The 19,352-nt window shown below is 45.7% G+C and overlaps 1 protein-coding gene across 2 annotated transcripts; it reads right to left on the bottom strand.

The window, feature by feature from the left end:
* Positions 1-9: 9 nt before the first annotated feature.
* On the bottom strand, positions 10-14,562 carry LOC133345216 (protein DBF4 homolog A-like). 2 transcript variants are annotated; one of them, XM_061555777.1, is made up of 12 exons: positions 14,515-14,562; positions 12,819-12,954; positions 11,259-11,861; positions 10,895-10,939; positions 10,266-10,332; positions 9,775-9,845; positions 8,772-8,814; positions 8,297-8,342; positions 7,424-7,636; positions 6,024-6,177; positions 5,238-5,359; positions 10-2,473 (listed from the first exon to the last, which is right to left on the bottom strand). In XM_061555777.1, the coding sequence occupies exons 2-12, from the start codon at positions 12,927-12,929 to the stop codon at positions 1,906-1,908; spliced, it is 2,043 nt and encodes a 680-aa protein (XP_061411761.1). In that variant the 5' UTR covers positions 12,930-12,954; positions 14,515-14,562; the 3' UTR covers positions 10-1,905. The 2 variants fall into 2 exon arrangements, with proteins under 2 accessions (XP_061411761.1, XP_061411762.1); XM_061555778.1 differs by lacking the exon at positions 5,238-5,359 and having other exon boundaries at positions 2,187-2,473.
* Between the last annotated feature and the right edge of the window lie 4,790 nt (positions 14,563-19,352).

The following is a 19,352-nucleotide window of genomic DNA, read 5'->3' as shown; positions in this document are numbered from 1 at the left end:
TTCATTAAAGTAAACAGTTTGGCTCTGGTGGACACAGGTCCACAGGAATCTGTCCATCGCCCAACATCACGCGTATATAATTTAAACCAATCAGCAAAAGGTAAAGACACTCATCATTCAGGATGAGAAGCATAAACAAATAGCACCGACATTTCCACCGTCTGCGGAAAATGTAACACAGCAAATTCTGCACGCTTCACATCACACAATTGGCAACATCAGACCGCTGAGGTACTGTTTCTGACTGCATAAACTGTCGCTAGAATGTAATGCCGGTTTGTGCCATCGCTCATGAAAGACAACCCAAAATAAACATCCCTTGTAGATACATTCCTGTGTTGTTTCCTGGACTGTCCAACACGAGTTTTTAAACTTTGTTAGGAAAAATAATTATGCTACAACAAAAGCAATGCCAAAGTGTGCCTCTAGAGCACACCTGTAATTTATATTTTTTATTTAATCAACGACAACAATGTCAGACGGCGTGGGAACTGCCCAAGGGCATCTACCAATGGCTATTATATGGGTTGCATTCTTTAAGGCATAAGACCGCTGCTCTGAGGTTCCCCTGTCACAAACCACCCCTCCATTGCAAAGTGACAGTGAATTTAAGGGGGCAAAAGGGTGAGGAATCTACGACCCGTGGATCGGATACGGCTCGCAACTTTATTTCATACAACACACGGCCGCGTTGAAGCCTACTACTTTGAAACTGGCCACGGACGATATTTTATCCATCGCTGCCATAACAGCCAAATTAATAGGCTACTAGATTAAAAAAAGATTTCACCACTGGTTATTTTAATGCACTCAAGTTAATTCTGTAACTACAAGTGCCTCTTTCAGTGAGAGAAGTGACTGAGGTGTGTTAATATGTGTCCCGCCAAACATATCTAAAACGTCCTATTCGGTACTCAGGTTCCCACCCCCCTGCTCTACCGCACCCAGGCAGCACTGTAGAGAATGGTGAGCCTCTCTGCCGGTGCGCGAGTATGCGGGTGAAGACGTCACTTGGGGTTGAGGTTGGCCCCGAGCACGGCATCCAGGTGTGCCTGATAGCCCATGTCGGTCACGTCCACGCACACGTCGCGCAGGTTATCATACGCGCCGTTCACCTTTCGCTGCTTCCCTCGTGAAGGGAACAGCGGGTCCCATTCAGAGCTGCTCTTCGAAGAGACTGCAATTTCCTGGAGTTGCTTGATATCTCCACCTGAAGTCATCTGTACTGAGGTTGCTGAACATCTGGAACCAGATTGGCCACTGCTGGGTTGCCCGGGCAACCCAGCAGTTTTGCTGCTGGCTTCCGTCGGAGTTCTGTTTCGTGTGCTCGTCCTTGCTGTGCTATCAGCTGCGCTGTTGTGTTCAGCTGCATCTCCTGGGAGGCCACTGCCCATGTAGCGAGTACTGTCTTGCTCATCCCTGCTGTCCTGGGCGATGTGCAGCGTCGGTCCTCCTTGCTTGTCCTCGTGGGAGCCTGCGCTCTCCGCAACCTGCTCCTCCTGCTGCTCCTGTACCCCGTCACCATCCAAATGGAATCCCTCAAAGGAGTCCACCTCACTCGTCCGGAAGATCTGGAGCAGCTGGAGGTAAAGTGGTATTCCGCCCTCACCTGTTGCCTCCAATGCCGAATTCCTCTCCCACCAGGGGGCCTCCGCTTGTACCTCAGTGCCGCTGAGCCAAGTTCGATCGACTGTTCCATCAGTGACTTGCAAAACATTAACATCGTCTGCCTGACATATGGGAGCAGCATCTGCGGTGGGCATGGAGTGGCCAAGCGCTTCCCCACCACCTGCACAGCCCCTGATCCCATGTGAGTAGTCTGCATCTGCTGCCGTGCATCCCATGTCGCCGGCTCCGGAGTTCCAGGTCGACATAACAATCCCTCCTTCCCCGCTCTCAGAGTGATCAAGTCTGGCCACTTTGGATGGCGGTAGTTCCTGCGGTTAATTTCGCTTTGCGCTTCTTGGATTTTGACAAACAGTTGGCCACCGGTGACTGGCGTGACGTGGCCGCATTGGCTATAGCTGAAACCCTCTCTGCTCGGAGCCGAAGTGGTTCCAGATTATTATGGGACAGCATAGAGAAGCTCTCTGCCACAGTGCATGGGGACAACAAAGGCATGACATCGTTTGGCAGCTTCGTGGAAAAGGAGGCACGGCTGAAACTCCCGGTCCTTCCCACACAGGCAGTGTCAATGGCCTCTATGCTGGTAGCACAAGGTCGCGTTTGGGAGAGGCCAGAATCACCACCACATTTGCTTCCATCTCCACTGATGCCACCTTCACCTCTACCACCTATATCACCTTTTCTTCCACTGCTTCCGATGCCAGCAGCTCTATTACCTTTACTTCCACCACCACCACTGCCATGCAAGGTGGCCATCAGGGCCGCCCCAGTGTCTGCACGATAGGAAGGTCGACGACTTCTTTCCTGCTGACACACCTGCATTGGCCTTGAAAACTCGGGAGTAATGCTGGCAGAGGACAGAAGCAGAAGGTGACACATACGTCAGTATCAGTGCACCAAGGCCTGTCCCATAGCATGAGGGATTTTTTTTTATAATCCCACAGCTGCATTCCCACTTGATAAATTACTCTACAACCCATTTCAACTCTTTGGTTCTTTCGGTAAAGTCACGTAGAAATAAAATAAATTAAATAATAGAATATGACGTTTCGATTGCAACACAAGCAACCGTCATCAGGTAGAACTAAATTTGAGAGAGAGACAAAACACAGACAGACACATAAGCAGAGAGAGACACAGACACACACAGAGAGACACACAGAGACCCAATGCCTCTGTGTCGAGGCCTTAAATAGAGAGACAGGGGGGGGTGGGGCAGAGAGAGAGGTGGGTCTGCTGGAGCAGCTGCTCGAGCAAAGAAATTGGCATGTCAATGAAAGACCCAACAAGACTGGTACATTTTAGAGAGAGTTGTGTGGAGATCCACCCCGAAGCGACCGAGGGAGAGAAAGAGCGAATGGACCGATGAGAGCCTGGTAAATTTTAGAGAGAGAAATAGGCAGTTTGAGACAACAAGATTTAGCAATTTTTTTGTGTAATGTAATGCAATGCAACAGAGAGTCAGCTAACACAGTTAACGCATAGCCAGGTTGATTACGATCTCCAAAGATTGCTACAGTTAGAAGTTAAGTTGTTTTCTCAAACTGCCTATTTCTCTCTAAAATGTACCAGTCTTGTTGGGTCTTTCATTGACATGCTAATTTTCGCTGGCTCCAGCAGCTGCCCCAGCAGACCCACCTCTCTCTCTCTCTGCCCCCCCCCCCTCTCTCTCTATTTAAGGCCTCGACACAGAGGCATTGGGTCTCTGTGTGTCTATGTTGGGTGTCTTTCTCTGTGTGTCTGTGTCTCTCTCTGTGTCTCCGTGTCTGTGTTTTGTCTCTCTCTCAAATTTAGTTCTACCTGATGACGGTTGCTTGTGTTGCAATCAAAATGTCGTATTCTATTATTTAATTTATTTTCTTTCTACGCGACTTTACCGAAAGAACCAAAGAGTAATTCCTGCAGTCACGAAAGCTTCCACTCAATTTTCAACCACCTCTACGGGAAGGATATAAGTTCGTTTTCTCTCTGTGTCTGAGGATGTAAGTTTATTTTCTCTCTCTCTCTCTGTGCCTCTGTTTGTAAAATTTCACACTTAACTTCTAATTTTAGCAATCATTGGAGATCGTAATCAACCAGGCTATGCGTTAACTGTGTGTTAGCCGAATCTCTGTGTTGCATTGCATTACATTTCCAAAAAAAATTGCTAAATTTTGTTTTCTCAAACTGCCTATATCTCTCTCTAAAATTTACCAGGCTCTCATAGGTCAAATCGCTCTTTCTCTCCCTCGGTCGCTTAAGGGTGGATTTCCACACAACTCTCTCAAAAATCTACCAGTATTGTTGGGTCTTCCATTGACATGATAATTTCTCTGCTCCAGCAGACCCACCTCTCTCTCTGCCCCCCCCCCCTCTCTCTCTATTTAAGGCCTCGACACAGAGGCATTGGGTCTCTGTGTGTCTATGTTGTGTGTCTCTCTTTGTGTGTCTCTTTCTGCTTGTGTCTGTCTGTGTGTGTTTTGTCTCTCTCTTAAATGTAGTTCTACCTGATGATGGTTGCTTGTGTTGCAATCGAAACGTCGTATTCCATTATTTAATTATTTCCTTTCTACGGGACTTTATCGAAAGAACCAGAGAGTAATTCCTGCAGTCACGAAAGCTTCAAATCAAGTTTGAACCCATTTCAACTTGCAGAAAAGGGAAGCATCAGAGATAAACACTTCCGAAATTGCCCTTTCTGTACTGGTACAATAATGAAAAGTTATATTTAGAATAATCAACTTGTGTGGAGATGAACGGCTGTCACGTGAAGGGAATTGAAGACAATGTGGTCCAAAGTTAATCTCATACAAACATCAAAATGATTCACAAATGGAATCATCGAATGGAATCTGTAATGAGTATGTGCAAACGTACAAAAACGTTATACTATTCATTCACAAATGTAGCGTAATACGAAGTTATTTCAGTGAAGTGTCGATGTTAAGGATTAAAATTGGACTTAGGCAGAGTATGGGTTTATGGATAAATGTGGGTTCAAGGTTACGTGATGTTGAGGTAGGTTAGTATTTGGTATTGAGTTAGTGGTATGGAAAGGTTATGGTTAATATTAGTACTAGGTTAGATTAAGGTTACAGCTACAGTTAAGGCTAAGACTTTGGTTGGGGTTAAGGTGAGTGTTTATTAATTTATAGTTACATCTCAGACTTGTGTTCGGGTTAGGTTACATTTAACGTTAATGATAGGATAATGGTTAATAAGTTGGCCTAAAGCTTGGATGAGAGATTAAGGGATAACGGGTTCTATTAAAGTTACGGTTAAGTTAGGATTCAGGATGAGTTTAGAGTTTCGTTATGATGGAGTTAAAACTAAACTAGGTTTAGGTTAGAATTAAGTTAAGCCTCGGGTTAGTGTTACGATTAGATCTAGGTTAGTTTTGGGTTACACTAGGGTTAAGTTGAGTTTGGATTATAGTTTATTCTGCAACAATTTAGCAGTCGAATTTCGATTTAAAGCTTTCGTGACTGCAGGGATTCATCTTCTTGGTTCTTTCGGTGACTTTACCGAAAGAACCAAGAAGAATTTAGCAGTCGGTTTTTATTAAAACAGCTGCATCACAGCCGTCATGCCAGAATCGCAGTTGGACGTGAGATTGATTTTTTTTTTATCACCTGCCGAGCGTTGCTGTGGGGCTGGCAGAGCTCCTCATCTCCAGCTGGCGGATTATAGCGTCGAGCTCCACGTAGTTTGTATCGTCCAAGGCAAAGGACCGATGGCCTTCGTTTTGCATATGCTACGGTGGACACGGAAGACAAAAAGCACCTGATGTGAGTCACATTGTGTTTGTTCTCAGCACGCCTCGTGGACTGAAAAAATATGCAGTTTGCAAATGCAGACTGGATAACTTTATTCCCTAGGCCTTGATAGAGGAAATAAAATAATTGTGACTCCTAATATTAATTGTTAAATTCAGATGGGAGCATATATAAGTTGTAGGTCAGTTGAGGAATGTTAGTCACACTTTACGTAAATGCATTTATTTTTTATAAAATTCTTATATAAGAACAAAACTTTACGATAATCCCAATGTGATGCGAAAATCTTTCTTCCCAAACCTTTCAATTACCCCTTGTATACCCTGAAGGTGTCATAAGTTTTGCTGTTTTCATTTCTCTGCTGCCTCTGGATAGATGCATCTGCTGTTGCTGGACAACAGAGACATCTGTGAAAAAGAGCTTCATAGCTCCAGCATAAATAAATATTCTGAAGTGTACAGCCAATGCTCGAGCAGGACAGTAAGATGACCGATGTGTAGGGCAACAGCCAAGCAGGTGAGCATGCAGGTAAGCGGGCTGCTAGCCCACCCGTGTGCTTACCTGCGGGTGGGCCATTAGGAAGGTTAGTAAGCGGGCTAACTGGCCAAAAGGTGAGCGGGTGGGTGAGTGGAGAGTCCTCACCGACTGCATGTGCTGGAAGGTGAGGCAGCAGCACTCGCAGTAGCCATGCTTGGGCCGGCAGGGCGGAAACTGAGCGGGGCCTCCCGTTCTCTTGCAGCCTCCGTCATGTGCACTCGGCTTGGCTGCCGCCTTCGTGTTAGCATTAGTCTCGGCTCTGCAGGGTCAAGTCGCAACACAAATGAATGCGAGTTGGCACCTGGAGCAAAACTGACCTGGACACCTCATGTGTTTCACATGCCCACTTCAGTCGTAATCATGTACAGTCATACCTCGGTATACGACCGTTTTGGAATACGTCGAATTTGGTATACGTCGTGTTTTGACGAGAAAAAATGTCTTGGGATACGACGTCTTGCTTGGGATACAACGCGCTTGCTATAACTTGTATTGGTCGGGATGAGTCACCGCGTACCCGCGTATACCCCGTTCACGACTCAAACAAAGCGCCGCCCCTCAGTCTGCCTGTACAGTAGTTATAATGGAAGGGGACTCTCCTTTCAAAAAATAGCATCTCCTCCTCCTCCCCTTCCTCACCACCATCCCCGTAGGCTATCAACTCCTCTCAGCAAAGTAAAGTGATGTTACATTTAATTTTTCTTTAAATTTTTTTAAATGTATTTATGCATTTATTTTAATTTATGTATGGATTTTAGTAATACGTAGTGTCTAAATTATTTTATACAACCCCATTAATGTATAATATGCCATATAAAATACAATTTCTTATACTCTAAAACAGATTATTTCCTTTCCCTTTATTTCTTATGGGAAAAATTCGTTTGGTGTCTACATCATTTTCGGTATAAGTCCTACATTCTGGAACGAATTAACGACGTATACCGAGGTACCACTGTACATGTACAAAAGGGCGCCTGTCACAGGAATGTCTCATTTATACAATCGGCTCAACGCTGTCAACAGAATTGAGCACTGCTGACAAGTCACTTATTTAGGAAGATATTTTGACTGGACATATTAAAGTGTGGCCATTGCATTTAATTTAAAAGACAAAACTTTCAATCAATCACAACTGGTGCCCATGGGTAGAGACTATAGGTAATAGTTAATTACGGATGCTTCTGATGCCTGTCCGAAAACCACAAAATCAGTCCATTTTGATTTACCCATATGATGTGGACTCATTTCTCCACAAAGTGAACCAATGAATAAATGTCCTCCTATCGCCACTTGAAACTCTTTAAATAAATAAAAAAATTGTTTTTTAAATATCCATTGTCTTTAACAACAATAAAACTTTACAATCAAATCTCAAGAGGAGAATATATTTTTTCTATCCGTAATTTTAAAAATTACCTCAATTCATGATAATTCAACAAATCATTGAAGCAGGGAAATTTTTGCAGCCCAACTAAATTGTGCCAAATATGGACAACTATTACCTTTTGTTTCCCATGACGAGCATCTGCTGTTGGTCTTGCTGTGGCTGCTTCTGCTGCTTAATTTTCAGCTCCTGCTGCTGTTTCTGCTCCTGCAGTTGCTGCTGGGAGGGCCCAGCTGGGAGGATCTCAAGCTCGAAGGGGCAGTTGCCACGCGGCGATGCCGTGTTTATCCACGGGAAGCAGCCCAGCTGCACGAACATTGGGCGATAGTGCCTGGTCACGCACACGCACGTCACTGTCAGCTCACCGCGGCTACCTGTGTGCTCAAAGTTGTGGAGCAGGCGTGGAGAGAACCAGCAGCCCGTAGGCCCACTTCATTTCAAGTTACCCGCAACCACATGTGGCTTACCACTTTGCAATGGCCTGACAACAATATTTTTCCATCACTGCATCTTAGCGGCACTAATCGGGAACTAGAGTTTAATATTTTGGTCCTGGCAACAATGTTATAATTTAGATTAACTAGCAGTGACATAAGTGAATCAGATGTACGTTATTGTGTGGCCCACCAAAGGTAAATTCAAGTCCTATTAGGTTCTCGATAGGGTACAAGTTCTCTACCCCCTGGCATATGTAAACGTACGTGAAATAATCTGGATGCTTTTTACCGAGGATGATTTTCAGAATTTCAATAGACATACACTGCACACTGCTGTCAAACTGAGTAAAGGGGGTACCCAGGACCGGTTCAGTTTTCACTTGCTAATAACGTTATCCATGACCAACAATTTAGCTCGAGTCATCAGATTAAAAGCACAGTGCACCTAGCACTGTGACACTGTTTCACCAACATTTCTGGAATAAATGCAATTCAAGATGTTCTTTCTGAAAGTGTGAATAAATTAATGCAATGCCCCAAAGTGAACAACTCACTGACTGCAGTCTTCCACCTTGATGAATTGCTTTTGCAGTTTAATACCTGTTTGGCACACACACACAAACCTCGAATAAAGCTCAACAAACACATAGACGAACACACACCAGCAAAACGTAAGAATAACTGCTGCAGCTGTACATGAATGGGTAGGTAGTAGCGGACAGATTGTGTTGGTAGTGACCAGCACTTATTTTCTTTTCTGACTTTAGAGCCAACTAAATTACTTCCACATTCACTTTGCCTGAGTGAGGTTATATTTTGTTAAAAGTATACCCACTAGGTCAGGTGGAACTCTTTCAAAGCGTGCTGGCTGGCATCACTGATCACAAGGATTGTGGTAAACAGCATGGCTAAGTAGAGTGCACAAGTCAGCAACGGCTATGTGAAGCCCACCGATAAGGTTATGCGGGAGACATGAGGGCATGCGAGTGGTTTCACTGCATGCGTGCAATATGGGTGTGTTCCACTCACTGCTAATGTGCTTGTGTGTGGCACTGCCAGGCTGAGGTGCAGGCTGTGTAAAAACAATATACGGACAACAGAGTTAAGATAGGCGACTTCATAAGTGAAAGAATTATTGATGTTAGAACTGGAGAATTAAATATTTTAGGATAAAAATCTTACAACGACATAAGTTTTTTTACATATATAAATATCAATGTTTTAAATTACGAATTATAAAATAACTCTACTTTTATGAGAACATGTACTAACTGTATTGTGTTAAATGACTAGTCGTAATCATGGTTACATGTCATGTACTAAATATGTATATTTAATTTCTGTCCATGGCAGGGCCCATCTATTTAAAATGATTTTATTTCTAAAAAGTGCACACCTGAAGAGCCAGACATATGAAGGAGACGATTTTTCCCCTTCATACGTCTGTCTCCACATCTGTCTCAACATCTGGATACATTTGTCCCATAAAATATTCCAAAAACATCAAGCTCAAGAAATGTACACATTTTGGAGAACGGAAAAAAATGACTTGATCTCACAAGTGGGTGGCCCATGCCTGTTAACAGAAGTCTATTTACAGGGTTACCTCTGAGCCTTAAAGACTTCAGATACCCTATACGGAGATAGAGAAACCCTGCAGGTAAACACCTACATCCAGGATTATGAACCTATAAAGCCCGCAGCTGGGAGAACCTAGTACTTTGAAACTGCTCGCAAACAATATCTGTCCCTCCCTGCAAGCATTGTGCCGAAATTAATTGGCATTGGGGGGGAATATTTTTGACTTGGCAACCCTTTCTCATTTTAGTACGATAAGTCACAAGTAACTTCTGTCACTGCAAGGGCTCCGTTCAGTGACAGAGGTATGTCAATGTATGCCCCCCCAAAAATATATTTTAAGTCTTATTCGGCACTCAATAAAGAAACGGTACCCCACCTCTGTCCTAAATGGAAATAGAGAAACCGTATTTGTAGACATGGTGATGTTTTACATGCCGGAGAAACAGCTCACCTGGACATGGGGCCCTGGAGGTGGGGGGTTCCCAGCCTCGCATCTCTTCTTCTCCAGGTACTTGAAGGCAGCTGGGTGCGATGCATTAAGGACTCACAAGTGTCACCACGTGTACACCGACACTAGGGATGAAACCCCATTATCTTACCCCAGCAAGAAAAGTTGGCCTGCTTTTGCATCAAGTTGGATTTTTTTTTTACATTTCTGTTCATCGTTTCTTTTATGTTTTTTGTTGAACATTTGATGTTAAAATTTTCTATTTCAAACAAAATTAAATAAACATTATTCGTGATTATTGCCAATTATGTTACATTGACATTTTTTACTTACAAATATAACACTCTTGGCAAAACGGTGTAATTTTTTGGAAAATCTATTTCAAAATTTGTCCCATCACAATTCTCTTGAACACTTTCCCCAAGATGCTAGTAATTCACCTGATATTGTGGTTGGTTTAGTTTTTCAATGGCACAGGGCAGCAAAACGGATACCATCCATGTGTATAATCTTCACACCCCAGGAGCGAGCATTGGCAAGCATGTCGGCGCCTACATTTTCCTGAGCATGCGCACAAACAGAGCGTGCCACACAGACATGCAGGGGAAAGCGTATCGCCACAGCAATCACAAAGGCTTAGGAGCCACCACGATCATGGCTTACACCTACGTGTAAGTGTTATAAAACAAAATCTCGTTTTGCTGATTCAGAAAGTTCATCCAGTTCAAATTAGAGGTTGATTTAATGCTATGTATTATTCTTACAACACATTTCTTAAGCAGCAAGAAAGAGCATTTACTTTGAAACCTCAACTACTGGGACCAGACTGTACATTGGTGGCTACTTCTGCCATAATATCAGAATACCCAGAGGCACTGGCTAATGAGGTAAACTAGGTTGAGGCAAAACCAATTCAATGTTGTGATGCTTAAACAATGTATATCTTCAAGCATTAAGACACATAGCCCAATAAATTAAATATGTATTTTAATCATTTACACAAGTTCTTAGGAAATGAAAAATAACTATTTAGTGGTGCTTAATTTCACTTAGCCACGAATGAGATGCAAGCACAGGGGGGTTCATTAAAATCTAATTTGTGCATTCACGAGGCAGCACAAACCTGTCTCTTCATGGCTTTCTGCACCAACTTCTTTCCACGGCTTACCTGCAAGGGACAAGCAGGATACTTCAAAATACATACATTTTTCAAATTGTCCATGTAGTTGGAGATATCCAGCTGTTTAACTAAAACCAACATCTCTATTGGTAATTTTCTTATAACAAACATATAAACGCCAGACAAAATATATATATATTAATAGGTGATGCATTTATTGTCTTAAAAGTTAACTTTTTTTTATTGTAGTTGAAGTGCTAAGGAATTTTGTGCTATTTTTGACAACCAATTAAACCCTCCCAGAGACCCATCTGAACCATTCACCGTCCTCACTAATTATGTACTTGTGGATGTGCACTGCACTCACGAGCAGTGACGGTAGATGAAGCTTTTTCTGCTGTTGCAGCACCAGCTGCTGTTTGTATTGTTGCTGCTGCTGTGAGGCCGTGACTGATGGTTTCGCATCACTGCCCTCGACGCCTGTCCGACACCCGTTCCTGAGCTGTGGTGCAGGCTGAGACTTCCCACCAAACTTCACGGCTGCAACAAAGCGATTCAGCACTCCGGCGCACTGCCGCTGCTTGCTTCCCGCAACGGCGCCGGTTTCAGGCGCTTCCTTCATGGGCCGCTCGATGAAAGCGCAATGTTTAGTGGTCCGAGCCTGCGCCGAATGAGTCCTCTGCATCGTGGAGCTGGAGGTAGGCCTCTCGTCATTGAGCGCGCCGATTATAGCTGTCGGGCCACCAGATGTGACCGGCGTTGTCACAGTGACTGCCAAGCTCGCGGCAGCACTGCCGGTCTTTCCCAGGCCAAGCGTGGAGCTTGTGCTGGAGGGAGTAAGTGGCCCTCCGAGTGGCGCAGCAGCAGTAACAGCAGCAACAGCAGCAGGTCGACCACTGCTGTCTGTCGCAACCTCCCTGCGGCTGGTGATCAAGTAGTTGACGTCCCGACTCAGAAACCTCTCCACAGTCTGCAGAAGTTATAAGTGTCATGAGACATAGGCACTCTATTCAGTCACGGTCATCTGTGACCTCAGGCAACCATCAGCGAGGGCAGAACAATTTGGATTTATAAATTATCGAAATATGTCTACATTTCAAGGTGTCACATTAACATGCATTCTCACACTTGTTTATCCTACTGAGTCATATCACAAAACTGCACTTTTTTTAAACCATTGGGTTTGCAGCTTCAGCAGTTTGTCCATCACATGTGGGGGACAAATAAAGTGAAACATCTCTACAGAGCAAACTATCATCTGTTCTCACCTTGGCTACATGAACACCTATCAATATTTAATGCAAAAGCAAATTATTAAATATAACTCAATAAACTGCACAGTTTAGCCACGTTCACCTTGCAAAAGATGCTTCGAGTTTCCATGGGACATTACCTGGATGAACAAGGAAATAAAACAACGAATGCATCGTTATATGCTCACGCCTCTAAGTCCCATTTATAACGAGCACAACATCTGTGCAGCGAGTCACGAACACAACTAATTCAGAGGCAGCTGCTAACCAAATCACTCAATGTGCCCGCTCTTCCACCTTCACCAACCCAGTGTGGGTTGGTGAAGGTGGCATAACACGTGGTCAAAAACACCCCAGGACCTGCATGGCGTGCAAAGGCACTTACTTATCCAGCTGGATATTTGCCAAGGGGCTGGCGTATATACATGTGTATGTTGAACTTCTTTCGCACCGTACGTAGCCAACCGTGGTGATCGGAGGTGCGGGGACGGATAATAAACATCCATACATTCAACTGGGTGATACCGAAAAAAGCCTTCGCTTCGCCTACATACTTTAGAACAGTTTTTTGCGTTTAGTATGTTGTCTTTCCCCCGCACCTCCGATTAGCACGCTTGGCTACGCACGGTGCGAAAGACGTTCAACACACATACACACTCGGCGTGTATCCTTACCCCTCCGAGCTGCTGCAGTTCTCTCTCCAGCTGAGTCGCCTGCCGCTGGTTCTGCACGTCCAGGTAAAACCGCTTGCCCTGCAGGGGAGTGTACCTCTTCGGCTTCGCCATGCCGCTTCTTCCGGTGCACAAGCATCTACAGCGCACGGACACGCCGGCGATGCGATCACACCCATTACAAGTGAAGCAACAAACACAACACGGTTATCAACCAGCGTCCTGGATGCTCAATCACTAGACGTGCAACAATGTGCTCCCCCCTCTGACCAAGATGCGATTGCAGATCGTGATTCGAAAAGAAATGGGGTTTTCTTTTGTTTTCCAATTGTGGTGAATGAAGATTATCAGCTCGCTCTTATCAGATCTCAGAATATAAGTACGGTTTTAACCTGGCTGGTGTTTTTGGATGGGTGACCGCCATGCACGCAAGGTTGTCACAGGCATCTTACAGAGCAGTGCTTCTACGTTGTGGGATATAGTGAACAGTCCAGCAATTTGCCGCGTGTTGTACTATCCTTCAAAATTCCCACGTCAATGTTGCCCGCTCTAACTGACCGGCGTGTCAAGTGCTCGAGGAAGAGACACGGTTTCTGAAGTCTTTGGGTACAAAGCGTGGGGTAGACTCGGGGAGATTCGCATGGGGACTTCGCGTTACCCAGGCAGAAAGAGAATCGGGAAACTCACGGCGACTTAAGGACGCCCGTGCTACTCAGGGGAGACACAAGTGAACTGGCATTGAATTCGGGGGAAGAGATTCACGGAAAAACTCGCGGTGCTCGGAGAGACATCGATAGACTCATGGACTCTGGCAGGTTATTCAAAGGGACACTTCGCGCTATTCGTGAGGGCGCTTGGGGACTCGGGGACACTGGGAATGATTCGTGAGGAGGGGGAGGCTCGCGATCTCAGGGAGACTCGTAGGGGACACTCGGGGGACTCGGTGGAACTCACTCAAACTCACTCGCCGAGACTCACCGAGACTCACCGGGACTCACCGGGACTCACTCACTGAGACTCACTCACAGAGACTCACTCACTGAGACTCACTCAGACTCACTCACTCAGACTCACTCACTGAGACTCACACAGACTCACTCACCGAGACTCACTCACAGAGACTCACTCACCGAGACTCACACTCACCGAGACTCACTCACTGAGACTCACTCAGAGACTCACTCACTCAGAGACTCGCACAGACTCACTCACTCACACTCACTCACTCAGATTCACTCACTGAGACTCACTCACTCAGAGACTCGCACAGACTCACTCACTCACACTCACTCACTCAGATTCACTCACTGAGACTCACTCACTCAGAGACTCACACAGACTCACTCACTCACACTCACTCACTGAGACTCACTCACTCAGAGACTCACACAGACTCACTCACTCACACTCACTCACTCACTCAGACTCACTCACTGAGACTCACTCACTCTGAGACTCTCTCACAGAGACTCACTCACAGAGACTCAAGGGACTGACTCAGACTCACTCAGAGACTCACTCACTCTGAGACTCACTCACAGAGACTCACTCACTCTGAGACTCACAGAGACTCACTCACTCTGAGACTCACTCACAGAGACTCACTCACAGAGACTCACTGAGAGACTCGAGGGACTGACTCACTCACTCAGACTCACAGAGACTCACTGAGAGACTCAAGGGACTGATTCAGACTCACTGAGACTCGCCGCCTTCACCGCAGCTTAACGCCCGCCTCCATTTTCCCGCCAAAGCTCAGGTGGTCCCATCATGCACCGCGCAACTACGGGTGCCGAGACGACGAAACGCGGTTTTTTTCGCGCTTTGTATTCGATTCGTGCTGCACGTGCGTGTGGACTTCTTTCGCACCGTACGTGGCCGACCTCGGTAATGGGAGGTGCGGGGAAAGGACAACAAATTAAACACACGCACAAAACAGTTCTAAAGTCACGGGCTTTCAGTTTAGATTTAAAAGTGTATAGCTCCAGTGGCCTCTTGTACAGTATGTTACAGTATGGTGGTAGGATTACACTGGTCAACACACTTTTTCTGGCATAAGGTATTCCAACGGGTTTAACGTAAATTTGGGGTGCTGATTCCAAATCTGGCATCAGTCTTTGTCTATCACATCAGGTTTTTGAGATATCCAATATTGCATTTTCAATTAAAAAAACTGCAGAAGAAAAATATTAAATAAATGTGGATATCTACATAAAATGGTATTATAAACACACTATCCTAAAAATACAGCACCATATTTTAACACTAAAGCAGTCACTGACTCGCAACAACTTGCAATCATAAGTGGCAGAGTTAATTTCGGGTAAAATCAATGAAAATGGGGTATGCCGATAGCATAAAAATGAGATGTGATAGAGCAAATCTGAGATCAGATTTGGAATCAGCACCCTGAAATTAGTCTAAAACAGCTGCAAAAGTCCAGGCCAGAAAAAAATGGGTTTTTTTTGTTGACCAGTGTTATTGCGTTGTTGATGGTTGACCAGTGATCCGCAGGTCCAGGAAGGTTTGGAAACCAACAGACCTGTCAACCCCTAATCAATTGCGCCACCTTATTTCAGACCAATTCAGGACCTTATTTGTCACCCCGTGCCCTTATAAATCTCAACGTTCATCCTACAAGGTCCCATCGCAAGGGTGAAACACAAACAAATAGACAAAAAATTAACCCGTAAAAACAAAGTTTTTCACTCTAAATCCTTTATATGCGTGGCGGCTAGAGTCCTCTCGTCCTCTGGCTTGAGATGGCTGCCACCTATGGGTCAGATGATTGTCTGCCAGCATTAAGCAATTGGTAATTAAATGTTTTTTCCCCCTAAACAGTGTAACATTTTGGGAAAAAAATTTCACGAAAATTAATTGTCACGCACAACGAGTCTGTGTGAAAAATGTCAGCTCGATTGGATCACGGGAAGTGGGTTAAAAAACTACCGAAAGATTTGCACGGTCGTAAGCAAGCAAGCAAGCACGCAAGCACGCAAGCAAGCAAGCAAGCGAACTTAATATAAAGGATTTAAAAACATGATTTTGGCCTATTTCCCGGAATGTCGCTTTGACAAAACATTGTTGTTGGTAGGATAAAAAACAAAACAAAAAGTTGTGAGATATATCGTCGACTGAGAAGCGTCAGTTTTCGCGCCCAATATCCATAATACAGGGGGTTTTAGGGTTAAATATAAAAGTGTCAAACCCGCCAACACCCCAATTAGTAAGGTTTGTCACGTAAATAGAACGTGCCAATTCGTTACTAGTGTAGTGCGTCTCTTCGTTATTTTGCTCGAGGCTTGTGTGTGTGCGTGCGGGTGGCGTGCGTCGCACACACATCAGTCGGACACGAGGTGGTCACAGGAGGCACCGTCCTCCCCTTTTATTGTTGTTGAGTTCACAACACCACTCAGGCCCCCTCTCTCTCACGACCACACTGCCGCACGACCTGTCCCAGACACGACCCTGTCCGCGTTGCACCGACAGCGTCGACCAGGACAGCCAACTACTGTCCAGCTGCGCAATGATCCAACGAAGGCGGCAGTGATGAGGGCGGTGACGACAACAGCGACGATGAGACGAGTCCCCTACCAGAACCGGCAGCCTGGAGCTCTCGCTCTCCGCTGCTTTTATTCCCCTCGGCGCGGCTCGGCTCCGTCCTAGGCCGCCTCCCTTCTGGAACCCACCACAGGGTTCCAGGGGCTTCCCCACGAGGTCTACCGTGACCCTTGCCCCAGTTCCTCTGCCCGGGTAAAAGGTGTCGACATGCCAAGGGGTAAGGTAAAGGGTAGGGTAAAGGTAGCTCGGAAGAATTACCTGGTAGGGTAAATGAAGCGCGAAGTATTACCCTGTAAATACGGTACCTTGTTTACCGCTAAAAGCTCCGTGGCGCAGTCCGTGGCCTCCATTTAATAAGTAATATTTTTTTTTTACTTTTTTTTAAACACGCTTTTATTAAATTTACGAGTAATGGCAGAACTCCACAACTCCATGAAGTGGCCCCGAAGCTTGCCATAACGTAAGGGACCGTGGTCATTTACAGCCAACGTGAGTTGACCATGGACAATTAGACCTAAGCCGAAACATAACGTATAAAAATGAATGTTTAGAAACATATTTTTTATGATAGCGGCTAGAGGAGAGTGAGACGGCGAAGCCGCGAGAGAGCGGCTGGAGTGTGACGGAGAAGCGGAGAGGAGAGTCGGGAGAGTCAGCGGAGCAAGCGAGCGGAGAACGCGCCGGAGGAATGTGGCTGGAATGTGCTGCGTTAGTGGAAATAAAGTGACAACAGAAAAGCAAGAAGTTGTCCGTGTAAAAGTACAGCACTACACATGTATGTATGTATGTTGAACTTCATTCGCACCGTACGTAGCCAACCATGCTAATCGGAGGTGCAGGGGAAGAACCACAAATTAAACACAAAAATCAGTTCTTAAGAAATTCGTTTTTAATCTAGTAGTGCATAGCTCCAGTGGCTTCCTAATTTCGGAAGGAAGAGCGTTCCAGATGGCCACAGAAGCGCATCTGAAAGCGCGCAATGCAGTGACCGTCTTTGTTCGATGGTCAGCCAAAAGCCTCCGTTGTGAGGATGACCGGACTTAGCGTCATTTGTGGCAAACACTTTGTGTGTATCGAGTGCGACCTTATGTGTTCGTTTGGCAACCAGAAGCCTATATATGAGGCAAACTGTGGTTTGTTTATACATTTTCAGTGCCCAGACCCTATGAAGCATTGTATCCAACGCTGTTCTGTCTCGCCAAAAAGCAGCGCTGTCTGCACGTAGCGTGTCCCTCTGTGGTAGAGAAGTGGTAGGGAGAAAACGGGTAAAGTTGGAGCCCTGCATAAGGCTTGCTCACACCACTGCTGTCAGAGGGCACGAGGCACGTTGCCTACTCTTTCACGCTGGCCAGACGCCTCAGAAGGTGTAGGCGTACCCCACCACGAGCAACTTTCCCATCGACTGTGGTGTACCCATTCATACTGCTAGGTGCACGGAGGCGAGGGTGCAGGGGGGGGGGCATTCAATAAAGCTCCCTCTTGTTTCGAATGTTGCGTCGCGAAATCGAATAATACTGGTGACTCCGATTAGCACGGCGCGAAACAAGTTAAACATACAAAGTAAACACATTCCTGCGGTGGGAGCTGGTAGGAACGTTGGGTTGCTAGGTCAATGGCCAGGGTCAACAGCGGCGTGGTGTATTCCGCAAATATGCCCGACTGTGAGAGCGGGCACAAGCCGTTGAGTTTTATAAGGGCACCACGGGGTGACCAGCCCCTCTCCACCCAGCCCCCCCACCCAGCCGCACCCTCCCCTTAGAGTATCAAGTTCTAAAGTGTAATAAAGGACTCCGTCACACGATGTTGATCTCCGTTGGTCCTTTATTTGTGTTCGTCTTCCGCTCACCCCGCTGGCCTCCTCCTCGGTCCAGCGTCGTCTCTCCTTGCGCCCCGCACACTCTGCAGCTACTCTGCTGCTCCGCTCTGCAGCTACTCTGCTGCTCCGCTCTGCAGCTACTCTGCTGCCTGTGCAACCTCGCACCCCCTGCTAGTCATCCGCTAGCTCTGCAGCTACTCTGCTGCTCCGCTCTGCAGCTACTCTGCTGCTCCGTGCAACCTCGCACGCCCTGTGCGCCCCGCGCACTCTGCTCTCTCCTCACCCCGCTGGCTGGCGCCGTCTGGTGAGCCCCCTCAGCCTCCAGGCTGAGGGCACGGCGACCACCCAACGTGGTCTCCCAAAAGTATCAAGTTCTTACTATGAGTCTTCCTATTCCCACGCAGCCCCTGAACAATATAATACACTGTGACAAAAAAATCCCTCCTTTTCCTGCAGTCAAAAGTGAAATTGTCCCGTATTCAAAAAGAGCTTTGGATGATGCTGGTCTTCTTCGATGGTCTTGACAGATTATTGGAAATTCCATGTGTCTATGACATGGACCAGTCTATTTATACTCCAACAATTGATGACTTCTTGCTAAGTGGTACCTATTTTACTTCCCCAAAGATTAAGATAACGGGCTGAGTTAATCCTCAGATTGACGAATTCGAAGACTACTGATCTACCTACTGTACTGGTCTATAATCCAGGATTTTTGTAGAAAGACTGCATCTTTAGTCATGACCAGTTAAGAGCCCAACAAGTCTAAAAGTCTATTTTTCAAGGAAGACTTAGTTCATGAAAGTAAAACAAATATAAAACCTCAGCAACAAATGCAAAATACTAAAATGTGAAACGTCATGAACACTAAAATAATCCTCGTGTGGTTCGTCTTTTATTGTCGAGGTTTGTCGTCTGCTTCAGCTTCAAGTACGAAGATAATGGGTGATGATGTCAGCAGAGATGTGAGGCGTGGGTGCTGAAGTGCGGTGAAAATTCAACTCGCACCGGGCAAGTATTGGATTGCTTGCAAAATCGCCCATTTCAGATTGACTAAGCAATAAAGATAACGCGTAGTTCCACAAACAAATTAATCACGGCCAAAGTCTCCAAATGCGTAATATGCAAAGTATAACTATTTTAGAGCGGTGTACCCACCC

Source organism: Lethenteron reissneri, chromosome 21 (genome assembly GCF_015708825.2).
Source record: "Lethenteron reissneri isolate LAM-NWPU_2019-01 chromosome 21, ASM1570882v1, whole genome shotgun sequence".
Taxonomy (NCBI): Eukaryota; Metazoa; Chordata; class Hyperoartia; order Petromyzontiformes; family Petromyzontidae; genus Lethenteron; species Lethenteron reissneri.
The sequence above is the reverse complement of the archived record's forward strand: the minus strand, read 5'-3'. Positions and strand labels throughout refer to the sequence as shown.